The sequence below is a fragment of the Physella acuta genome, unplaced genomic scaffold (assembly GCF_028476545.2).
Source record: "Physella acuta isolate Inbredline_101_S28 unplaced genomic scaffold, ASM2847654v3 ptg000079l, whole genome shotgun sequence".
Taxonomy (NCBI): Eukaryota; Metazoa; Mollusca; class Gastropoda; family Physidae; genus Physella; species Physella acuta.
The window spans coordinates 2,974,553-2,995,313 of NW_026731599.1; the positions used below are offsets into that span (position 1 = coordinate 2,974,553).

The window sequence follows — 20,761 nt, forward strand, 5'->3', positions numbered from 1 at the left end:
TCAGTAACAGTAGCACTTCTTCAACCACTTTTGACATCATATGTAACAGTAGTTGTGAAACAATAACTTTATTTACACTTTGTAATAATAGATCCATAGTAAATCCATGGTCACAACTGGTATAAGTACAATCACAGTCAAGAAACAAAGTGTCGTAGTAACATCCTACATTCACAGCCACAGTCCTCAGGTTCAAGTTCTAGCACACAACCCCCGTTCACCTTTCGCTCTCTCTTTTATTCGGTCCATTCTCTCCCCTTACGTACATGAGCGATCTCACCCAAAAGCATGGAAAAACACATGACGATCGCTCAGACAGTCCTTCCGCTAGCCAGGTACTCTTCATTCATGCAACTTCATGTAAAACACAATAATATAAACATAGCTAATTATACAGTCTGTGACACTTTTATAAAAGTTCTCAGTTATTACTTTATAATTGCAGCATAATAAATAAATAACAATGTTGAGGTGTTCACATTCTGATTCAGACATTGCAGTGCATATATTTAAAGATAGTCAAATTTGAAGTGTCCGACGATCTTTGTGTCATTTGTCTGATATCTTTTGTCCTCATCAATGTCATTGGTGCAAGTTTTTTTTTGTTTTGTTTCTATGATAATTATGTTAACTTGTCCAACATAAATTTTTACTATTTTTATACACTTTATTTATGCACACATACTATGAAATACTAGTAGATTTTTCTAGTCTTGTATTACGATGCATATGATTGACCATTTATTAATGATATTATTATATTGTCAATGTTTTATATATAAAACAAATTAGTTTTAGTATATCATATATCCGTCCACATTTTAGCTTGAGAATATTTAAGAATAAATTTTTACTGTATTAATTTTTTTTTTTTTTAAAAGCGCTCATCATATATTTAAAACATTTTATTTGAACTGTTTTTCTCCACGTTTCAGAGTTTACTTTCAATACTTAAAAATAAACATTCCTAAAATTAAATTGTTAGCAATTCAAGGTACACATTACATCACATGTGTGGGGAGCATTTCAAGGTACACATTACATCACATGTGTGGGGAGCAATTCAAGGTACACATTATATCACACATGTGGGGAGCATTTCAAGGTACACATTACATCACACGTGTGGGGGTTCTTCCAAAATGGACAGCTAGAGGAGAGTCAAATTACAATTTTTTATGGACCTTATAAATGGATGTCTAATTTATATGAGGTGTGCTCATTCTTGAATATTTATTTCAAGTGATTAGCCCCTTGAAGCTTACAAAAGAAAAAATTCACCTGTGTTGACCAAACTGTCACTGTAAAGGTAAAAAAAAAACAACCTGAATATAAGAGGTGCACCATACAAACCCATTCCACCCACTTAGACATTCTGTCTCTATATTTTAGATGTATATTTATGAACAATCATATGTTTCATTTTATAAAGTAGTTTTTATATAATTCAGCATTAAATACATTTTCATAATGTTGGTTTGTTTATTAGTCCTAAAACTTTTTGTTTGGTTGGACATTTTGGTCACAACTTAGCACAGTTGTATGTCTGATGACCACAACTTAGCACTGGTGTATGTCTGATGACCACAACTTAGCACTGGTGTGATGACCACAACTTAGCACTGGTGTAAGTCTAATGACCACAATTTAGCACTGGTGTATGTCTGATGACCACAACTTAGCACTGGTGTAAGTCTGATGACCACAGCTTAGCACTGGTGTGATGACCACAACTTAGCACTGGTGTAAGTCTAATGACCACAATTTAGCACTGGTCTGATGACCACAACTTAGCACTGGTGTAAGTCTGATGACCACAACTTAGCACTGGTGTATGTCTGATGACCACAACTTAGCACTGGTGTGATGACCACAACTTAGCACTGGTGTATGTCTGATGACCACAACTTAGCACTGGTGTATGTCTGATGACCACAACTTAGCACTGGTGTATGTCTGATGACCACAACTTAGCACTGGTGTAAGTCTGATGACCACAACTTAGCACTGGTCTGATGACCACAACTTAGCACTGGTGTAAGTCTGATGACCACAACTTAGCACTGGTCTGATGACCACAACTTAGCACTGGTGTATGTCTGATGACCACAACTTAGCACTGGTGTAAGTCTGATGACCACAACTTAGCACTGGTCTGATGACCACAACTTAGCACTGGTGTATGTCTGATGACCACAACTTAGCACTGGTGTAAGTCTGATGACCACAACTTAGCACTGGTCTGATGACCACAACTTAGCACTGGTGTAAGTCTGATGACCACAACTTAGCACTGGTGTAAGTCTGATGACCACAACTTAGCACTGGTCTGATGACCACAACTTAGCACTGGTCTGATGACCACAACTTAGCACTGGTGTAAGTCTGATGACCACAACTTAGCACTGGTGTAAGTCTGATGACCACAACTTAGCACTGGTGTATGTCTGATGACCACAACTTAGCACTGGTGTATGTCTGATGACCACAACTTAGCACTGGTGTAAGTCTGATGACCACAACTTAGCACTGGTCTGATGACCACAACTTAGCACTGGTGTATGTCTGATGACCACAACTTAGCACTGGTCTGATGACCACAACTTAGCACTGGTGTATGTCTGAAGACCACAACTTAGCACTGGTGTATGTCTGATGACCACAACTTTGCACTGGTGTAAGTCTGATGACCACAACTTAGCACTGGTCTGATGACCACAACTTAGCACTGGTGTATGTCTGATGACCACAACTTAGCACTGGTCTGATGACCACAACTTAGCACTGGTGTATGTCTGATGACCACAACTTAGCACTGGTGTAAGTCTGATGACCACAACTTAGCACTGGTGTATGTCTGATGACCACAACTTAGCACTGGTGTAAGTCTGATGACCACAACTTAGCACTGGTGTATGTCTGATGACCACAACTTAGCACTGGTCTGATGACCACAACTTAGCACTGGTGTACTGGTGTATGTCTGATGACCACAACTTAGCACTGGTGTAAGTCTGATGACCACAACTTAGCACTGGTCTGATGACCACAACTTAGCACTGGTGTATGTCTGATGACCACAACTTAGCATTGGTCTGATGACCACAACTTAGCACTGGTGTATGTCTGATGACCACAACTTAGCACTGGTCTGATGACCACAACTTAGCACTGGTGTATGTCTGATGACCACAACTTAGCACTGGTGTATGTCTGATGACCACAACTTAGCACTGGTGTATGTCTGATGACCACAACTTAGCACTGGTGTATGTTTGATGACCACAACTTAGCACTGGTGTATGTCTGATGACCACAACTTAGCACTGGTGTATGTCTGATGACCACAACTTAGCACTGGTCTGATGACCACAACTTAGCACTGGTGTATGTCTGATGACCACAACTTAGCACTGGTGTAAGTCTGATGACCACAACTTAGCACTGGTCTGATGACCACAACCTAGCACTGGTGTAAGTCTGATGACCACAACTTAGCACTGGTGTAAGTCTGATGACCACAACTTAGCACTGGTCTGATGACCACAACTTAGCACTGGTGTATGTCTGATGACCACAACTTAGCACTGGTCTGATGACCACAACTTAGCACTGGTGTATGTCTGATGACCACAACTTAGCACTGGTGTAAGTCTGATGACCACAACTTAGCACTGGTGTAAGTCTGATGACCACAACTTAGCACTGGTGTATGTCTGATGACCACAACTTAGCACTGGTGTATGTCTGATGACCACAACTTTGCACTGGTGTAAGTCTGATGACCACAACTTAGCACTGGTCTGATGACCACAACTTAGCACTGGTGTATGTCTGATGACCACAACTTAGCACTGGTCTGATGACCACAACTTAGCACTGGTGTATGTCTGATGACCACAACTTAGCACTGGTGTAAGTCTGATGACCACAACTTAGCACTGGTGTATGTCTGATGACCACAACTTAGCACTGGTGTAAGTCTGATGACCACAACTTAGCACTGGTGTATGTCTGATGACCACAACTTAGCACTGGTGTAAGTCTGATGACCACAACTTAGCACTGGTGTATGTCTGATGACCACAACTTAGCACTGGTGTAAGTCTGATGACCACAACTTAGCACTGGTGTATGTCTGATGACCACAACTTAGCACTGGTGTAAGTCTGATGACCACAACTTAGCACTGGTGTATGTCTGATGACCACAACTTAGCACTGGTGTATGTCTGATGACCACAACTTAGCACTGGTGTATGTCTGATGACCACAACTTAGCACTGGTGTAAGTCTGATGACCACAACTTAGCACTGGTCTGATGACCACAACTTAGCACTGGTGTATGTCTGATGACCACAACTTAGCACTGGTGTAAGTCTGATGACCACAACTTAGCACTGGTCTGATGACCACAACTTAGCACTGGTGTATGTCTGATGACCACAACTTAGCACTGGTCTGATGACCACAACTTAGCACTGGTGTATGTCTGATGACCACAACTTAGCACTGGTCTGATGACCACAACTTAGCACTGGTCTGATGACAACAACTTAGCACTGGTGTAAGTCTGATGACCACAACTTAGCACTGGTGTATGTCTGATGACCACAACTTAGCACTGGTGTAAGTCTGATGACCACAACTTAGCACTGGTGTATGTCTGATGACCACAACTTAGCACTGGTGTAAGTCTGATGACCACAACTTAGCACTGGTGTATGTCTGATGACCACAACTTAGCACTGGTGTAAGTCTGATGACCACAACTTAGCACTGGTGTATGTCTGATGACCACAACTTAGCACTGGTGTAAGTCTGATGACCACAACTTAGCACTGGTGTATGTCTGATGACCACAACTTAGCACTGGTGTATGTCTGATGACCACAACTTAGCACTGGTGTATGTCTGATGACCACAACTTAGCACTGGTGTAAGTCTGATGACCACAACTTAGCACTGGTCTGATGACCACAACTTAGCACTGGTGTATGTCTGATGACCACAACTTAGCACTGGTGTAAGTCTGATGACCACAACTTAGCACTGGTCTGATGACCACAACTTAGCACTGGTGTATGTCTGATGACCACAACTTAGCACTGGTGTAAGTCTGATGACCACAACTTAGCACTGGTCTGATGACCACAACTTAGCACTGGTGTATGTCTGATGACCACAACTTAGCACTGGTCTGATGACCACAACTTAGCACTGGTGTATGTCTGATGACCACAACTTAGCACTGGTCTGATGACCACAACTTAGCACTGGTCTGATGACCACAACTTAGCACTGGTGTATGTCTGATGACCACAACTTAGCACTGGTCTGATGACCACAACTTAGCACTGGTCTGATGACCACAACTTAGCACTGGTGTATGTCTGATGACCACAACTTAGCACTGGTCTGATGACCACAACTTAGCACTGGTCTGATGACCACAACTTAGCACGGGTGTATGTCTGATGACCACAACTTAGCACTGGTCTGATGACCACAACTTAGCACGGGTGTATGTCTGATGACCACAACTTAGCACTGGTCTGATGACCACAACTTAGCACTGGTGTATGTCTGATGAGCCAATAGAGTACAGCTCGAGACAGAACAGAGCAATAAAAAGCAAACAAATTGTCTGAAAATATGAATTTATTTCTGCATCCTTTGATAACATTTAACAATTGCTGCTAACATCAATTTGGGTCAAACATCACTTAGTTTTGTCAACCTATCTTTGACAGGACAGTCATCTCCTAATCAAAAAGTTACATCAATTGTACCATAACAAACTGGCCACAGTACAAAAGTTACATCAATTGTACCATAACAAACTGGCCACAGTACAAAAGTTACATCAATTGTACCATAGCAAACTGGCCACAATACAAAAGTTACATCAATTGTACCATAACAAACTGGCCACAGTACAAAAGTTACATCAATTGTACCATAGCAAACTGGCCACAATACAAAAGTTACATCAATTGTACCATAACAAACTGGCCACAGTACAAAAGTTACATCAATTGTACCATAACAAACTGGCCACAATACAAAAGTTACATCAATTGTACCATAACAAACTGGCCACAATACAAAAGTTACATTGATTGTATTTTGGCTTGTAGCCAAATTAATTAGGAGAAATCTGTTCACAGCACATCTAAAACTCCATCCAATATGAGAGTAGACAATTGACCACCCTCTTTAAACACTAGCAAGTCAAACAACCTCCAGCTGGCACAACCTAGGACAAAATGGTCAGCTCTGTCATTAGCAGATCTTATATGACAAGTTGTGCAAATAGCTCTAGATATCACGTCTGACAACACAAGTTGTGCAAATAGCTCTAGATATCACGTCTGACAACACAAGTTGTGCAAATAGCTCTAGATATCACGTCTGACAACACAAGTTGTGCAAATAGCTCTAGATATCACGTCTGACAACACAAGTTGTGCAAATAGTCCTGGATACCACCTCTGACAACCACACCAATAATTTAAAAACCAATCAGTGAGAGCTACATCTAGACTAATTTAAATGCCAGATCACAACAGAGAAGGAATGATTGCTACCAATAAATAACAGACTAAATGCCTTCTTGGTTTAAGATGGGATGATTGTAGTTTTGATTTTAAATGATTTTTTTATCAAGTGGAAAAATAAAAACAAAGCTAAATAATCTACATTTTAAAGCAATTTTTTAAAATGAAAAAAAAACAACAACAAAAAACACATGCAGTTTACAAGTAAAATAAAAATGACACGTTCACTTTGAAAAGGTAACTGGAAATACAAGAAAATGTCATCAGATCACACATTTGAAGTCAGTACAAGAACACATGGAGTCAGTACAAGAACACATGGAGTCAGTACAAGAACACATGGAGTCAGTTGGCAGGCTGTCAACATGTGCTCATGTTCACATGACAACTGTTCATGTGTTAAGTCCATGAACATGATGTGTGTGTCCTGAGTTCACTTTTCCTCAAATAAAACAATGACGGTTCTAAGGGCTGGGAGGGGGTGAAACAAGGGAAGTAACTCAACTAATTTGTAATGGACAGAATTGAATGACCACACCACTAAATCTCTAAACCCAATCATTCCAATTTGTAATTTTCACACTTAATGGACAAAAATTCAACTTTTAGATAAACTGCATATGGGTACAAGAAAAATGTAACATGACTAAGTTTGAAAGAAATTTGTATAGATATTTCCATAGTTTAAAAATTTCATAACAAAACTGTGGTTACATTTGTTGACAGTAGAAACAAAATCACAGCAAATATTTACAGACAAAAAAAAAGGATTTCTCTGATTAAATATGAGTGGCTAAACTAAACATCTGGTTAACTGGTCAGGCTAAACTAAACATCTGGTTAACTGGTCAGGCTAAACTAAACATCTGGTTAACTGGTCATTTTGTTACATAGTAAAGCCTGACATTGTACACAACATTTTTTTAAACATTAAAACTTTCTCCACAAGAATAAATTTATCTCAAAAAGGTTCAAATGTTCAACACAAGTGAACAGATGGAGGGGGAGGGGGGGAAGAGAGATGAATGGCAAGCATGTTTTCAAATGTGCAGCCATGTTTCTAACCAAAAATCAAAAGTTTATCTGGACAAAAATTATAGGCTATATTTCAGTAATTTTTACTGCAACTTAATTGAAATGTTTTTAAAAAAAAACGTCATTAAAAATTTTGGTAAAAAATTTTCCTCTAAGGAAAACAATAAGAAAATTTAAACCTCATTCAAGCTAAAACTTTAGTTTGCAACATAAAAAAAAAAGGACAATATTGTTCGTTTATAACAGTATTAAAAAGTGCATAATATAATTGGACCTTGGTGAAGCTAACAAAAAATGTCAGTGCTTTTTAAAATTGGAAATAAAAAACTAATTTGCCTTGTCTCACAAATAATACAATGAAAAATTGCCTGGTTTAAAATACATTTGGTAGTTTTACATATTAATAAGAATGTTAATACTAAACACGTTTGAAACAGTTTGGATTGCAAATGGTTAATACTTGAGAATTTGAATCCCAAAACTTTTGGCTAAGGCCATTATCAAATGTGCAACAAATAATGTGCTCATCAAAATAAAACATCACAGAATATTTATAGAAAGGTTGACTAGGGCTTAAAAAATGGCATTACTCAATCTCAATTTGTTCCAACATTCTTGTCAAAAAAACAACAGTTAATAAAACCAAAAGTAATAAAAAGAGATTCTTAAAAAAAGGGTTCAAAATGAGTTTGACTAAGATATGCAGTCAAGTGAAATAAAATACATTTCATACTTAAAAAACAAACCACTAGATAAAGAGCAGACATGAATGTGTGGGATTGGTTGTGGGTGTGTGTGTGTGTTTATCTGATTGAGCTGTGTGTGTGTGACTGTCCTCATGCTTGTGTACATGCTGTTATGTCAGGCAAGCATTGATTGAGAATGGGGGAGGCTGGACAGTCTACACACAGATGTATGACAACTTGAATGGGGGAGGCTGGACAGTCTACACACAGATGTATGACAACTTGAATGGGGGAGGCTGGACAGTCTACATACAGATGTATGACAACTTGAATGGGGGAGGCTGGACAGTCTACACACAGATGTATGACAACTTGAATGGGGGAGGCTGGACAGTCTACACACAGACGTATGACAACTTGAATACAGTGATATGAATGAGGAAAGACTTTGAATTGAACAACAACAGTAACACTGACTGTTTATCTAAACAACTTTTGGCAGTAAGAAACTAAATGCACACATGAAGCTAACAATATTGCTAAGATGAATAGCAAAAACAGTAGACTGTTATATTGTCATGGCTATTGAAAACACTAGAAAAAGTAGCCAGCTTGACTAGTCAACACATGAGATTCATAACACAAGCAACCAGACAAGAATCAGCTTTTAGGTGTAATGGAATTCCTTAAGTAGAGTCTCATCCTAAACCACTTAAGTATATATTGTTCATTTAAACTAAATCAATCATGTATAGATTCCATCTTTGGACTGGTCTAAAAACTTGACACATTGTTTAATTAATCACATTAGGGCATAACTTTAGCTTAATATACATTTTTAAATTTATAAAATAATTTTAATAACAAATATTTGTTGGCCTGTGCAACATAATGGCCAACCTGGCAGCCATCTGATGGCCAACCTGGCACACCTCTGATGGCCAACCTGGCACACCTCTGATGGCCAACCTGGCACACATCTGATGGCCAACCTGGCAGCCATCTGATGGCCAACCTGGCAGCCATCTGATGGCCAACCTGGCAGCCATCTGATGGCCAACCTGGCAGCCATCTGATGGCCAACCTGGCAGCCATCTGATGGCCAACCTGGCAGCCATCTGATGGCCAACCTGGCACACCTCTGATGGCCAACCTCTGATGGCCAACCTGGCAGCCATCTGATGGCCAACCTGGCAGCCATCTGATGGCCAACCTCTGATAGCCAACCTGGCAGCCATCTGATGGCCAACCTGGCACACCTCTGATGGCCAACCTCTGATGGCCAACCTGGCAGCCATCTGATGGCCAACCTGGCAGCCATCTGATGGCCAACCTGGCAGCCATCTGATGGCCAACCTGGCACACCTCTGATGGCCAACCTCTGATGGCCAACCTGGCAGCCATCTGATAGCCAACCTGGCAGCCATCTGATGGCCAACCTGGCACACCTCTGATGGCCAACCTGGCACACCTCTGATGGCCAATCTGGCAGCCATCTGATGGCCAACCTGGCAGCCATCTGATGGCCAACCTGGCACACATCTGATGGCCAACCTGGCACACCTCTGATGGCCAACCTTGCTGAGCACCTAGAAAAACTATATAAACTTCCATTCCATGAATGTATTGCTTAAGAAGGATAATGACACTAATATGGAAATATAGTTTGATAAATGTCAGGTTTGTTGCTTCTTATCAAATAAGGTTGTCAAGTTCAGGGAAAAAATATCTATTAACCCGGTTGTCATGGATGAAAAATATTTAACCTGATTGTCATGGGGGAAAAAAATTTAACCTGGTTGTCATGGAAAAAAATTAACCTGGTTGTCATGAAATTTTTTTTTAACCTGGTTGTCATGGGGAAAAAAATTTAACCTGGTTGTCATGGGGAAAAATATTTAACCTGGTTGTCATGGGGAAAAATAATTAACCTGGTTGTTATGAAAAAAAAATTAACCTGGTTGTCATGGAAAAAAAATTAACCTGGTTGTCATGGGGAAAAATATTTAACCTGGTTGTCATGGAAAAAATAATTAACCTGGTTGTCATGGAAAAAAAATTAACCTGGTTGTCATGAAAAAAAAAATTTAACCTGGTTGTCATAGATAGGGAAAAATATGTGAAACTGAGAGCAAAAATATAATAGAGTTATCTGATAGATACAAAGACACATAGAAGCATATGTTGACATCAGTAACAATAAGGCCTCAAGTCTAACACCCCACCAGAGGGTTTTCAAATAGGTGCACAGTTTTGATCAAAACAACTTCTACATGGGAAACACATCTGGCATCAAAAACATTGTCTTGCACAAATCATCTGGGCTAAATGTAAAAAACCTACAAAAATAAACTTTATGTGTACTCTGTGATTCCTGCTAGACAACAGAACCCTGGCCCATACCCTGACCTCGTGTAAAAAGCTTGTATCAACAGTTGCTCATGGAGTGTGTCCAGTCCAACAGAGGCTGCGGTGGTCTGCTGGTCTAGGAGTAGAAGGTGAGGACACTCTCCTGATTCCCTCGGACCAACAAGATGGGAGGCATGTCCCTGGTCAGGGTGTCTATCCAGCACATGTAGAGGCCAGCGCCACATGTGGCCTTGCGAGGCATGGGCAGGGTCCTAGACAAAGACACAAAGTCCAGACCAATACAATTTATTATCCTATGGACATCATGATACTTATAAACTGACTAATATTGTTATGCATTTTAGTAGAAGGTTGCATTTTTTGAAGGTTGGTGGCTAAATCTATTATATATTGGTGGCTAATTCTGTTATACATAGGTGGCTAATTCTGTTATTTATTGGTGGCTAATTCTATTATATATTGGTGGCTAATTCTGTTATACATACGTATGACTAAATGTGTTATACATAGGTGGCTAATACTCTTGTTCCATTTGGTCTCTATAAATTGAGATAATGTTGAGATAATGTTGTGATAATGTTGAGATAATGTTGAGATAATGTTGAGATAATGCTGAGATAATGTTGAGATAATGTTGAGATAATGCACAGCTTATAAAGAAAATGTGACTCACATGACTATTAGTGAAGCATCTTTAGATCTCTCAATCAGAAGTTCTCGCAGACGTATTTGCCTCAAAGTCTAAAAAAGAAACCACAACACAGCATATAGATTGACAATATTTCTATTCATTGTTTAAAAAAGTACTTTAAAAATAGTTTCAATTGAAAGAGTTAATCAACAAGGCGTGCACAATTGATATCAGTGTAAGAAGCCCAGGGGCAGAAAGTGTGTGTCAGATTGGTGAGAGGGAAACCTTTTCTCTGAGAATGTCGTACTCCTCCTCCGTGGTCTTCCAGGGGAACTTCTTCTTGGTCTCTCCTTTCTGCGTGTCCAGTCTCCAGTCAGCCAGGTAGGAATTGAACATCCTCACGCTGGGAAACAAGAAAATATGGAGCTGACCCAGACTAGAATAAACATGAAAACCTTTAGCATAAGGGCTTTGAATTCATAGAACAGTAAAAACAAAAACAAGAGTAGCAAAAACTACTCAATGATTTCAGGAGCATCAAAACACTCAAAGGACAATTAATGTTTATTTTCTTATTTTTAGTGTTCAGAAAATTGACTATTTTTTAACCTTTTGAAACCCTTTGATTGATATTATGTTCAATATACAGTCCTTTTGTAATGTATTATATAATATATGTGTTATTACACGAGCTGACCCTATTTTTCATATTTTGTAAATTCAACACTACCAATGCTGTATTTTTCACTAAAAACTTATTAGCACAATGATGATAATGAGCTGCACAAATTATCTTAACAAATAGACTGATTGTGAGTTAAATCTAGATCCTGGTAGAAAAAACACTGTGAAGTAAGGCAACAATCTCAACTAGCACTATTGAATTCATACTATGACATATGCTACAGAACAATCTCAACTAGCACTATTGAATTCATACTATGACATATGCTACAGAACAATCTCAACTAGCACTATTGAATTCATACTATGACATATGCTACAGAACAATCTCAACTAGCACTATTGAATTCATACTATGACATATGCTACAGAACAATCTCAACTAGCACTATTGAATTCATACTATGACATATGCTACAGAACAATCTCAACTAGCACTATTGAATTCATACTATGACATATGCTACAGAACAATCTCAACTAGCACTATTGAATTCATACTATGACATATGCTACAGAACAATCTCAACAAGCACTATTGAATTCATACTATGACATATGCTACAGAACAATCTCAACTAGCACTATTGAATTCATACTATGACATATGCTACAGAACAATCTCAACTAGCACTATTGAATTCATACTATGACATATGCTACAGGCCTAGTGTTGTCTAAACCAGTGGCTCAGGGTTTTCTGCTTCTGACAATGCTGAAAATGGGAGTGGGTGATGGTTGGAATGTGCATTGTCTTGAATAATTAAAAAATAGTTTGAAAAAAAAACATCTTTATCTAGAGAAGATGTTATGATGTAAAACTAGTCTTGAATAATTAAAAAAAATATCTTTATCTAGAGAAGATGGTATGGACTAGTCTTGAATCACAAAGTACCACATGTATTCTTTGGTTTATCTGAATGAAGTCAACACTTGTAAAATATCTGCCTAGTAACAGATTCTCTCACTGACAGTTTTGAGTTACCTTTCTTCACTCGGCTTCTTATTGATCTCTGGCAGCACTGTCATATCTTTGCAGTCAATTCTGAATTTGGCCAACAGGGTTGCCAACCTGTCAAGTTGATCAACAATTAATGTACAACGTGAGAAGTAAGTGGAAAGCATACTCTGTTTTCCTTAACATGGGAAACAACCTTCAGACAAATGAAAGCATTCTTTGTTTTCCTTAACATGGGAGACAACCTTTAGAAAAGTGAAAGCATTCTTTGTTTTCCTTAACATGGGAGACAACCTTTAGAAAAATATTCTTTGTTTTCCTTAACATGGGAGACAACCTTTAGAAAAATATTCTTTGTTTTCCTTACTGTCTCTGTTCATAGCCCAAGTCTCCTCGTTTGGTGCCAGCAGCAAATACACGCAGTCTACAGCCTCTCCAGTAGGGCTTGGTTGTCAAAATATAGGGCAGTAGTAGAGTCAGGCCTGCAAATATAGGGCAGTGGTAGAGTCAGGCCTGCAAATATAGGGCAGTAGTAGAGTCAGGCCTGCAAATATAGGGCAGTGGTAGAGTCAGGCCTGCAAATATAGGGCAGTAGTAGAGTCAGGCCTGCAAATATAGGGCAGTGGTAGAGTCAGGCCTGCAAATATAGGGCAGTAGTAGAGTCAGGCCTGCAAATATAGGGCAGTGGTAGAGTCAGGCCTGCAAATATAGGGCAGTGGTAGAGTCAGGCCTGCAAATATAGGGCAGAAGTAGAGTCAGGCCTGCAAATATAGGGCAGTGGTAGAGTCAGGCCTGCAAATATAGGGCAGTGGTAGAGTCAGGCCTGCAAATATAGGGCAGTGGTAGAGTCAGGCCTGCAAATATAGGGCAGAAGTAGAGTCAGGCCTGCAAATATAGGGCAGTGGTAGAGTCAGGCCTGCAAATATAGGGCAGTGGTAGAGTCAGGCCTGCAAATATAGGGCAGTGGTAGAGTCAGGCCTGCAAATATAGGGGAGTAGTAGAGTCAGGCCTGCAAATATAGGGCAGAAGTAGAGTCAGGCCTGCAAATATAGGGCAGAAGTAGAGTCAGGCCTGCAAATATAGGGCAGTGGTAGAGTCAGGCCTGCAAATATAGGGCAGAAGTAGAGTCAGGCCTGCAAATATAGGGCAGAAGTAGAGTCAGGCCTGCAAATATAGGGCAGAAGTAGAGTCAGGCCTGCAAATATAGGGCAGTAGTAGAGTCAGGCCTGCAAATATAGGGCAGAAGTAGAGTCAGGCCTGCAAATATAGGGCAATGGTAGAGTCAGGCCTGCAAATATAGGGCAGAAGTAGAGTCAGGCCTGCAAATATAGGGCAGAAGTAGAGTCAGGCCTGCAAATATAGGGCAGTAGTAGAGTCAGGCCTGCAAATATAGGGCAGTAGTAGAGTCAGGCCTGCAAATATAGGGCAGTGGTAGAGTCAGGCCTGCAAATATAGGGCAGAAGTAGAGTCAGGCCTGCAAATATAGGGCAGAAGTAGAGTCAGGCCTGCAAATATAGGGCAGTAGTAGAGTCAGGCCTGCAAATATAGGGCAGTGGTAGAGCCAGGCCTGCAAATATAGGGCAGAAGTAGAGTCAGGCCTGCAAATATAGGGCAGTGGTAGAGTCAGGCCTGCAAATATAGGGCAGAAGTAGAGTCAGGCCTGCAAATATAGGGCAGAAGTAGAGTCAGGCCTGCAAATATAGGGCAGTAGTAGAGTCAGGCCTGCAAATATAGGGCAGTAGTAGAGTCAGGCCTGCAAATATAGGGCAGTGGTAGAGTCAGGCCTGCAAATATAGGGCAGTGGTAGAGTCAGGCCTGCAAATATAGGGCAGTAGTAGAGTCAGGCCTGCAAATATAGGGCAGAAGTAGAGTCAGGTCTGCAAATATAGGGCAGAGGTAGAGTCAGGCCTGCAAATATAGGGCAGAAGTAGAGTCAGACCTGCAAATATAGGGCAGTAGTAGAGTCTGGCCTGCAAATATAGGGCAGTGGTAGAGTCAGGCCTGCAAATATAGGGCAGTAGTAGAGTCAGGCCTGCAAATATAGGGCAGTAGTAGAGTCAGGCCTGCAAATATAGGGCAGTGGTAGAGTCAGGCCTGCAAATATAGGGCAGTAGTAGAGTCAGGCCTGCAAATATAGGGCAGTGGTAGAGTCAGGGCTGCAAATATAGGGCAGTAGTAGAGTCAGGCCTGCAAATATAGGGCAGTAGTAGAGTCAGGCCTGCAAATATAGGGCAGTGGTAGAGTCAGGCCTGCAAATATAGGGCAGAAGTAGAGTCAGGCCTGCAAATATAGGGCAGAAGTAGAGTCAGGCCTGCAAATATAGGGCAGTGGTAGAGTCTGGCCTGCAAATATAGGGCAGTAGTAGAGTCAGGCCTGCAAATATAGGGCAGTGGTAGAGTCAGGCCTGCAAATATAGGGCAGTAGTAGAGTCAGGCCTGCAAATATAGGGCAGTAGTAGAGTCAGGCCTGCAAATATAGGGCAGTGGTAGAGTCAGGCCTGCAAATATAGGGCAGTAGTAGAGTCAGGCCTGCAAATATAGGGCAGTGGTAGAGTCAGGGCTGCAAATATAGGGCAGTAGTAGAGTCAGGCCTGCAAATATAGGGCAGTAGTAGAGTCAGGCCTGCAAATATAGGGCAGTGGTAGAGTCAAGCCTGCAAATATAGGGCAGAAGTAGAGTCAGGCCTGCAAATATAGGGCAGAAGTAGAGTCAGGCCTGCAAATATAGGGCAGTGGTAGAGTCTGGCCTGCAAATATAGGGCAGTGGTAGAGTCAGGCCTGCAAATATAGGGCAGAAGTAGAGTCAGGCCTGACCACCATCATCAAACAGCTGCCCATACTCACCACCATCATCAAACAGCCACCAGACATCAATAGTTCCCCTCTCTTTGTTGCGGAACTTGTTCATGGTTTTTAGTACCTGCAGAAGGATGGGAAGATATGTCAAGTGACTAACAGGGGAGGGTACATAACTCTAAGACAGTTTCTTGAGTGTTGTTTAAACTGTATCAGGGGAGGGTACATAACTCTATGACAGTTTCTTGAGTGTTGTTTAAACTGTATCAGGGGAGGGTACATAACTCTAAGACAGTTTCTTGAGGGTTGTTTAAACTGTATCAGGGGAGGGTACATAACTCTAAGACAGTTTCTTGAGTGTTGTTTAAACTGTATCAGGGGAGGGGTTATAAGTTACCTGAGTGTTAAGTTTACACAGAATTAGTGGAGGGGTTATAAGTTACCTGAGTGTTAAGTTTACACAGAATTAGTGGAGGGGTTATAAGTTACCTGAGTGTTAAGTTTACACAGAATTAGTGGAGGGGTTATAAGTTACCTGAGTGTTAAGTTTACACAGAATTAGTGGAGGGGTTATAAGTTACCTGAGTGTTAAGTTTACACAGAATTAGTGGAGGTGTTATAAGTTACCTGAGTGTTAAGTTTACACAGAATTAGTGGAGGGGTTATAAGTTACCTGAGTGTTAAGTTTACACAGAATTAGTGGAGGGGTTATAAGTTACCTGAGTGTTAAGTTTACACAGAATTAGTGGAGGGGTTATAAGTTACCTGAGTGTTAAGTTTACACAGAATTAGTGGATTGTTAAGGTCAAGGCCATCTCCTCGACCTTCTTCTTCTTCTAGGTTCACTTTTGACTTGCTGGCACCGAGAGATTTCCCATTGCTCTGTCCCTTCTCCATCTCACTCTCATCTCTGCTGACCACTGGCGCAGCGGCTGGAGTACCCCGGGGGCTGTCATCATCACTGGCATCTAAACACAAGCAACAGCTGTCATCTAAACACAAGCAACAGCTGGCATCTAAACACAAGCAACAGCTGTCATCTAAACACAAGCAACAGCTGTCATCTAAACACAAGCAACAGCTGTCATCTAAACACAAGCAACAGCTGTCATCTAAACACAAGCAACAGCTGTCATCATCACTGGCATCTAAACACAAGCAACAGCTGTCATCTAAACACAAGCAACAGCTGTCATCTAAACACAAGCAACAGCTGTCATCTAAACACAAGCAACAGCTGTCATCTAAACACAAGCAACAGCTGTCATCTAAACACAAGCAACAGCTGTCATCTAAACACAAGCAACAGCTGTCATCTAAACACAAGCAACAGCTGTCATCTAAACACAAGCAACAGCTGTCATCTAAACACAAGCAACAGCTGTCATCTAAACACAAGCAACAGCTGTCATCTAAACACAAGCAACAGCTGTCATCTAAACACAAGCAACAGCTGTCATCTAAACACAAGCAACAGCTGTCATCTAAACACAAGCAACAGCTGTCATCTAAACACAAGCAACAGCTGTCATCTAAACACAAGCAACAGCTGTCATCTAAACACAAGCAACAGCTGTCATCTAAACACAAGCAACAGCTGTCATCTAAACACAAGCAACAGCTGTCATCTAAACACAAGCAACAGCTGTCATCTAAACACAAGCAACAGCTGTCATCTAAACACAAGCAACAGCTGTCATCTAAACACAAGCAACAGCTGTAATCTAAACACAAGCAGCAGCTGTCATCTAAACACAAGCAACAGCTGTCATCTAAACACAAGCAACAGCTGTCATCTAAACACAAGCAACAGCTGTAATCTAAATACAAGCAACAGCTGTCATCTAAATACAAGCAACAGCTGTCATCATCACTGTCATCTAAACACAAGCAACAGCTGTCATCTAAACACAAGCAACAGCTGTCATCTAAACACAAGCAACAGCTGTCATCTAAACACAAGCAACAGCTGTCATCTAAATACAAGCAACAGCTGTCATATAAATACAAGCAACAGCTGTCATCTAAACACAAGCAACAGCTGTCATCTTAACACAAGCAACAGCTGTCATCTAAACACAAGCAACAGCTGTCATTTAAACACAAGCAACAGCTGTCATCTAAATACAAGCAACAGCTGTCATCTAAACACAAGCAACAGCTGTCATCTAAGCACAAGCAACAGCTGTCATCTAAACACAAGCAACAGCTGTCATCTAAACACAAGCAACAGCTGTCATCTAAATACAAGCAACAGCTGTCATCTACACACAAGCAACAGCTGTCATCATCACTGTCATCTAAACACAAGCAACAGCTATCATCTAAACACAAGCAACAGCTGTCATCTAAACACAAGAAACAGCTGTCATCTAAACACAATCAACAGCTGTCATCTAAACACAAGCAACAGCTGTCATCTAAATACAAGCAACAGCTGTCATCTAAATACAAGCAACAGCTGTCATCTACACACAAGCAACAGCTGTCATCATCACTGTCATCTAAACACAAGCAACAGCTGTCATCTAAACACAAGCAACAGCTGTCATCTAAACACAAGCAACAGCTGTCATCTAAACACAAGCAACAGCTGTAATCTAAATACAAGCAACAGCTGTCATCATCACTGTCATCTAAACACAAGCAACAGCTGTCATCTAAACACAAGCAACAGCTGTCATCTAAACACAAGCAACAGCTGTCATCATCACTGGCATCTAAACACAAGCAACAGCTGTCATCTAAACACAAGCAACAGCTGTCATCTAAACACAAGCAACAGCTGTCATCTAAATACAAGCAACAGCTGTCATTTAAACACAAGCAACAGCTGTCATCTAAACACAAGCAACAGCTGTCATCATCACTGGCATCTAAACACAAGCAACAGCTGTAATCTAAATACAAGCAACAGCTGTCATCTAAACACAAGCAACAGCTGTCATCTAAACACAAGCAACAGCTGGCATCTAAACACAAGCAACAGCTGTCATCTAAACACAAGCAACAGCTGTCATCTAAACACAAGCAACAGCTGTCATCTAAATACAAGCAACAGCTGTCATCTAAACACAAACAACAGCTGTCATCTAAACACAAGCAACAGCTGTCATCATCACTGTCATCTTAACACAAGCAACAGCTGTCATCTAAACACAAGCAACAGCTGGCATCTAAACACAAGCAACAGCTGTCATCATCACTGGCATCTGAATACAAGCATGATGCCAGTGTACAGATGGGAGAGTTGTACGACATGATGCCAGTGTACAGATGGGAGAGTTGTACGACATGATGCCAGTGTACAGATGGGAGAGTTGTACGACATGATGCCAGTGTACAGATGGGTTTCTGAGCTACAAAGTCAGGCAACAAACCATCATCATCTTGTCCCAGGTCCTCATGAAATACTGACGTGTTTGTCTCAATGTCAAGGCCAAAACCTTCCTTCACTCGCAGGATGCCCACGCCCATCTTCAGGTCAAAGGCATCGCTGAGAAAGTTAATGAAATACATGCATCACTGCAAAAGTTAGCATGGTCATCAAATATGTTATATGGTGACATTTGTCAGCAGTAGAAACTCAAATCTGTTAGGTGGATGCCACATTTTGTCAGCTGGATTGATTAATAAGGTAGCCAAGCACTATGAAAACATTCCAGGCAGATCCCAGGGGAAATCTGGGCAGATCAGATGGTACAGGCCAGTAAGAAGTGGGAACAGCTGAAAAAGTGGCAGGAGACTGAGCTGAGTTCCACAAGGAAAGAAAATGATGAAGTATAGTACAGGCCAGTAAGAAGTGGGAACAGCTGAAATAGTGGCAGGAGACTGAGCTGAGTTCCACAAGGAAAGAAAATGATGAAGTATAGTACAGGCCAGTAAGAAGTGGGAACAGCTGAAATAGTGGCAGGAGACTGAGCTGAGTTCCACAAGGAAAGAAAATGATGAAGTATAGTACAGGCCAGTAAGAAGTGGGAACAGCTGAAATAGTGGCAGGAGACTGAGCTGAGTTCTACAAGGAAAGAAAATGATGAAGTATAGCACAGGCCAGTAAGAGACAGTTGAAAAATCAGGTAGATGAATTTATAAGGTTGGGTAATGAATGCCAAATAGTTATTAAACATGCTCATGCACCACAAAGTCTCCTGATGAAGACAATCTACCTGGTTTTTCTAGGGCTCCACTCTACAAGTATAGTGCTTTGCTCTACAAGTCTAGGGCTCCACTCTACAAATCTCCACTCTACAAGTATAGTGCTCCTGCTCTACAAGTCTAGGGATCCACCCTACAAGTCTAGGTCCCCATGCTACAAGTCTAGGGCTCTGCCCTACAACTCTAGGGCTCCACCCTACAAGTCTAGGACTCTGCCCTACAACTCTAGGGCTCCACCCTACAAGTCTAGGACTCTGCCCTACAACTCTAGGGCTCCACCCTACAAGTCTAGGGCTCCACCCTACAAGTCTAGGGCTCCACCCTACAAGTCTAGGGCTCTGCCCTACAACTCTAGGGCTCCACTCTACAAGTCTAGGACTCTGCCCTACAACTCTAGGGCTCCACTCTAAAAGTCTAGGGCTCCACCCTACAAGTCTAGGGCTCTGCCCTACAACTCTAGGGCTCCACTCTACAAGTCTAGGACTCTGCCCTACAAGTTATTTGGGACGAAAAGTGTGGCTAAAAACTTACTGGATGACATCCAGGTACTGCTGAACAGAATCAGGGTTGTCTGTTTGCCAGTTGGACTTGAAGCCCAAAATCAGCAAGTTTGGACGGAATTTTCCAATGCCCACATTCTGAAAGATAAGCACAATATCAACTTACAACTCACAGCTGAGATAGCAAGACACATACTATTAACTAGGGCAGACAAGGCATTAACTAGGGCAGACAAGACATTAACTAGGGCAGACAAGGCATTAACTAGGGCAGACAAGGCATTAACTAGGGCAGACAAGACATTAACTAGGGCAGACAAGGCATTAACTAGGGCAGACAAGGCATTAACTAGGGCAGACAAGACATTAACTAGGGCAGACAAGGCAT

The 20,761-nt window shown here is 41.1% G+C and overlaps 1 protein-coding gene and 2 long non-coding RNA genes across 5 annotated transcripts in view; 1 reads left to right on the forward strand and 2 right to left on the reverse strand.

The window, feature by feature from the left end:
• The first annotated feature begins 411 nt into the window (after positions 1-411).
• LOC131955968 (uncharacterized) lies at positions 412-1,471 on the forward strand. Its single transcript, XR_009388918.1, has 2 exons — positions 412-1,031; positions 1,106-1,471. It is a non-coding gene; the product is annotated as an uncharacterized LOC131955968 (long non-coding RNA).
• A 4,172-nt stretch (positions 1,472-5,643) lies between these two features.
• LOC131956006 (uncharacterized) lies at positions 5,644-9,359 on the reverse strand. Its single transcript, XR_009388923.1, has 2 exons — positions 9,274-9,359; positions 5,644-9,181 (listed from the first exon to the last, which is right to left on the reverse strand). It is a non-coding gene; the product is annotated as an uncharacterized LOC131956006 (long non-coding RNA).
• A 431-nt stretch (positions 9,360-9,790) lies between these two features.
• LOC131955973 (solute carrier family 12 member 3) overlaps positions 9,791-20,761 on the reverse strand; it is a 72,790-nt gene continuing 61,819 nt past the window's right edge. For 2 of the 3 annotated variants that reach the window (XM_059320319.1, XM_059320327.1), the window contains exons 15-23: positions 20,405-20,511; positions 19,099-19,214; positions 16,484-16,686; positions 15,767-15,842; positions 13,292-13,406; positions 12,952-13,038; positions 11,568-11,685; positions 11,325-11,392; positions 9,792-10,902 (exon numbers count right to left, since the gene is read on the reverse strand). In XM_059320319.1, the coding sequence (XP_059176302.1) occupies positions 10,767-10,902; positions 11,325-11,392; positions 11,568-11,685; positions 12,952-13,038; positions 13,292-13,406; positions 15,767-15,842; positions 16,484-16,686; positions 19,099-19,214; positions 20,405-20,511 (1,026 nt within the window). In that variant the 3' untranslated portion in view covers positions 9,792-10,766. Of the gene's footprint in view, positions 10,903-11,324; positions 11,393-11,567; positions 11,686-12,951; positions 13,039-13,291; positions 13,407-15,766; positions 15,843-16,483; positions 16,687-19,098; positions 19,215-20,404; positions 20,512-20,761 lie in introns of all 3 variants that reach the window. The other variant, XM_059320312.1, reaches the window with a different exon arrangement.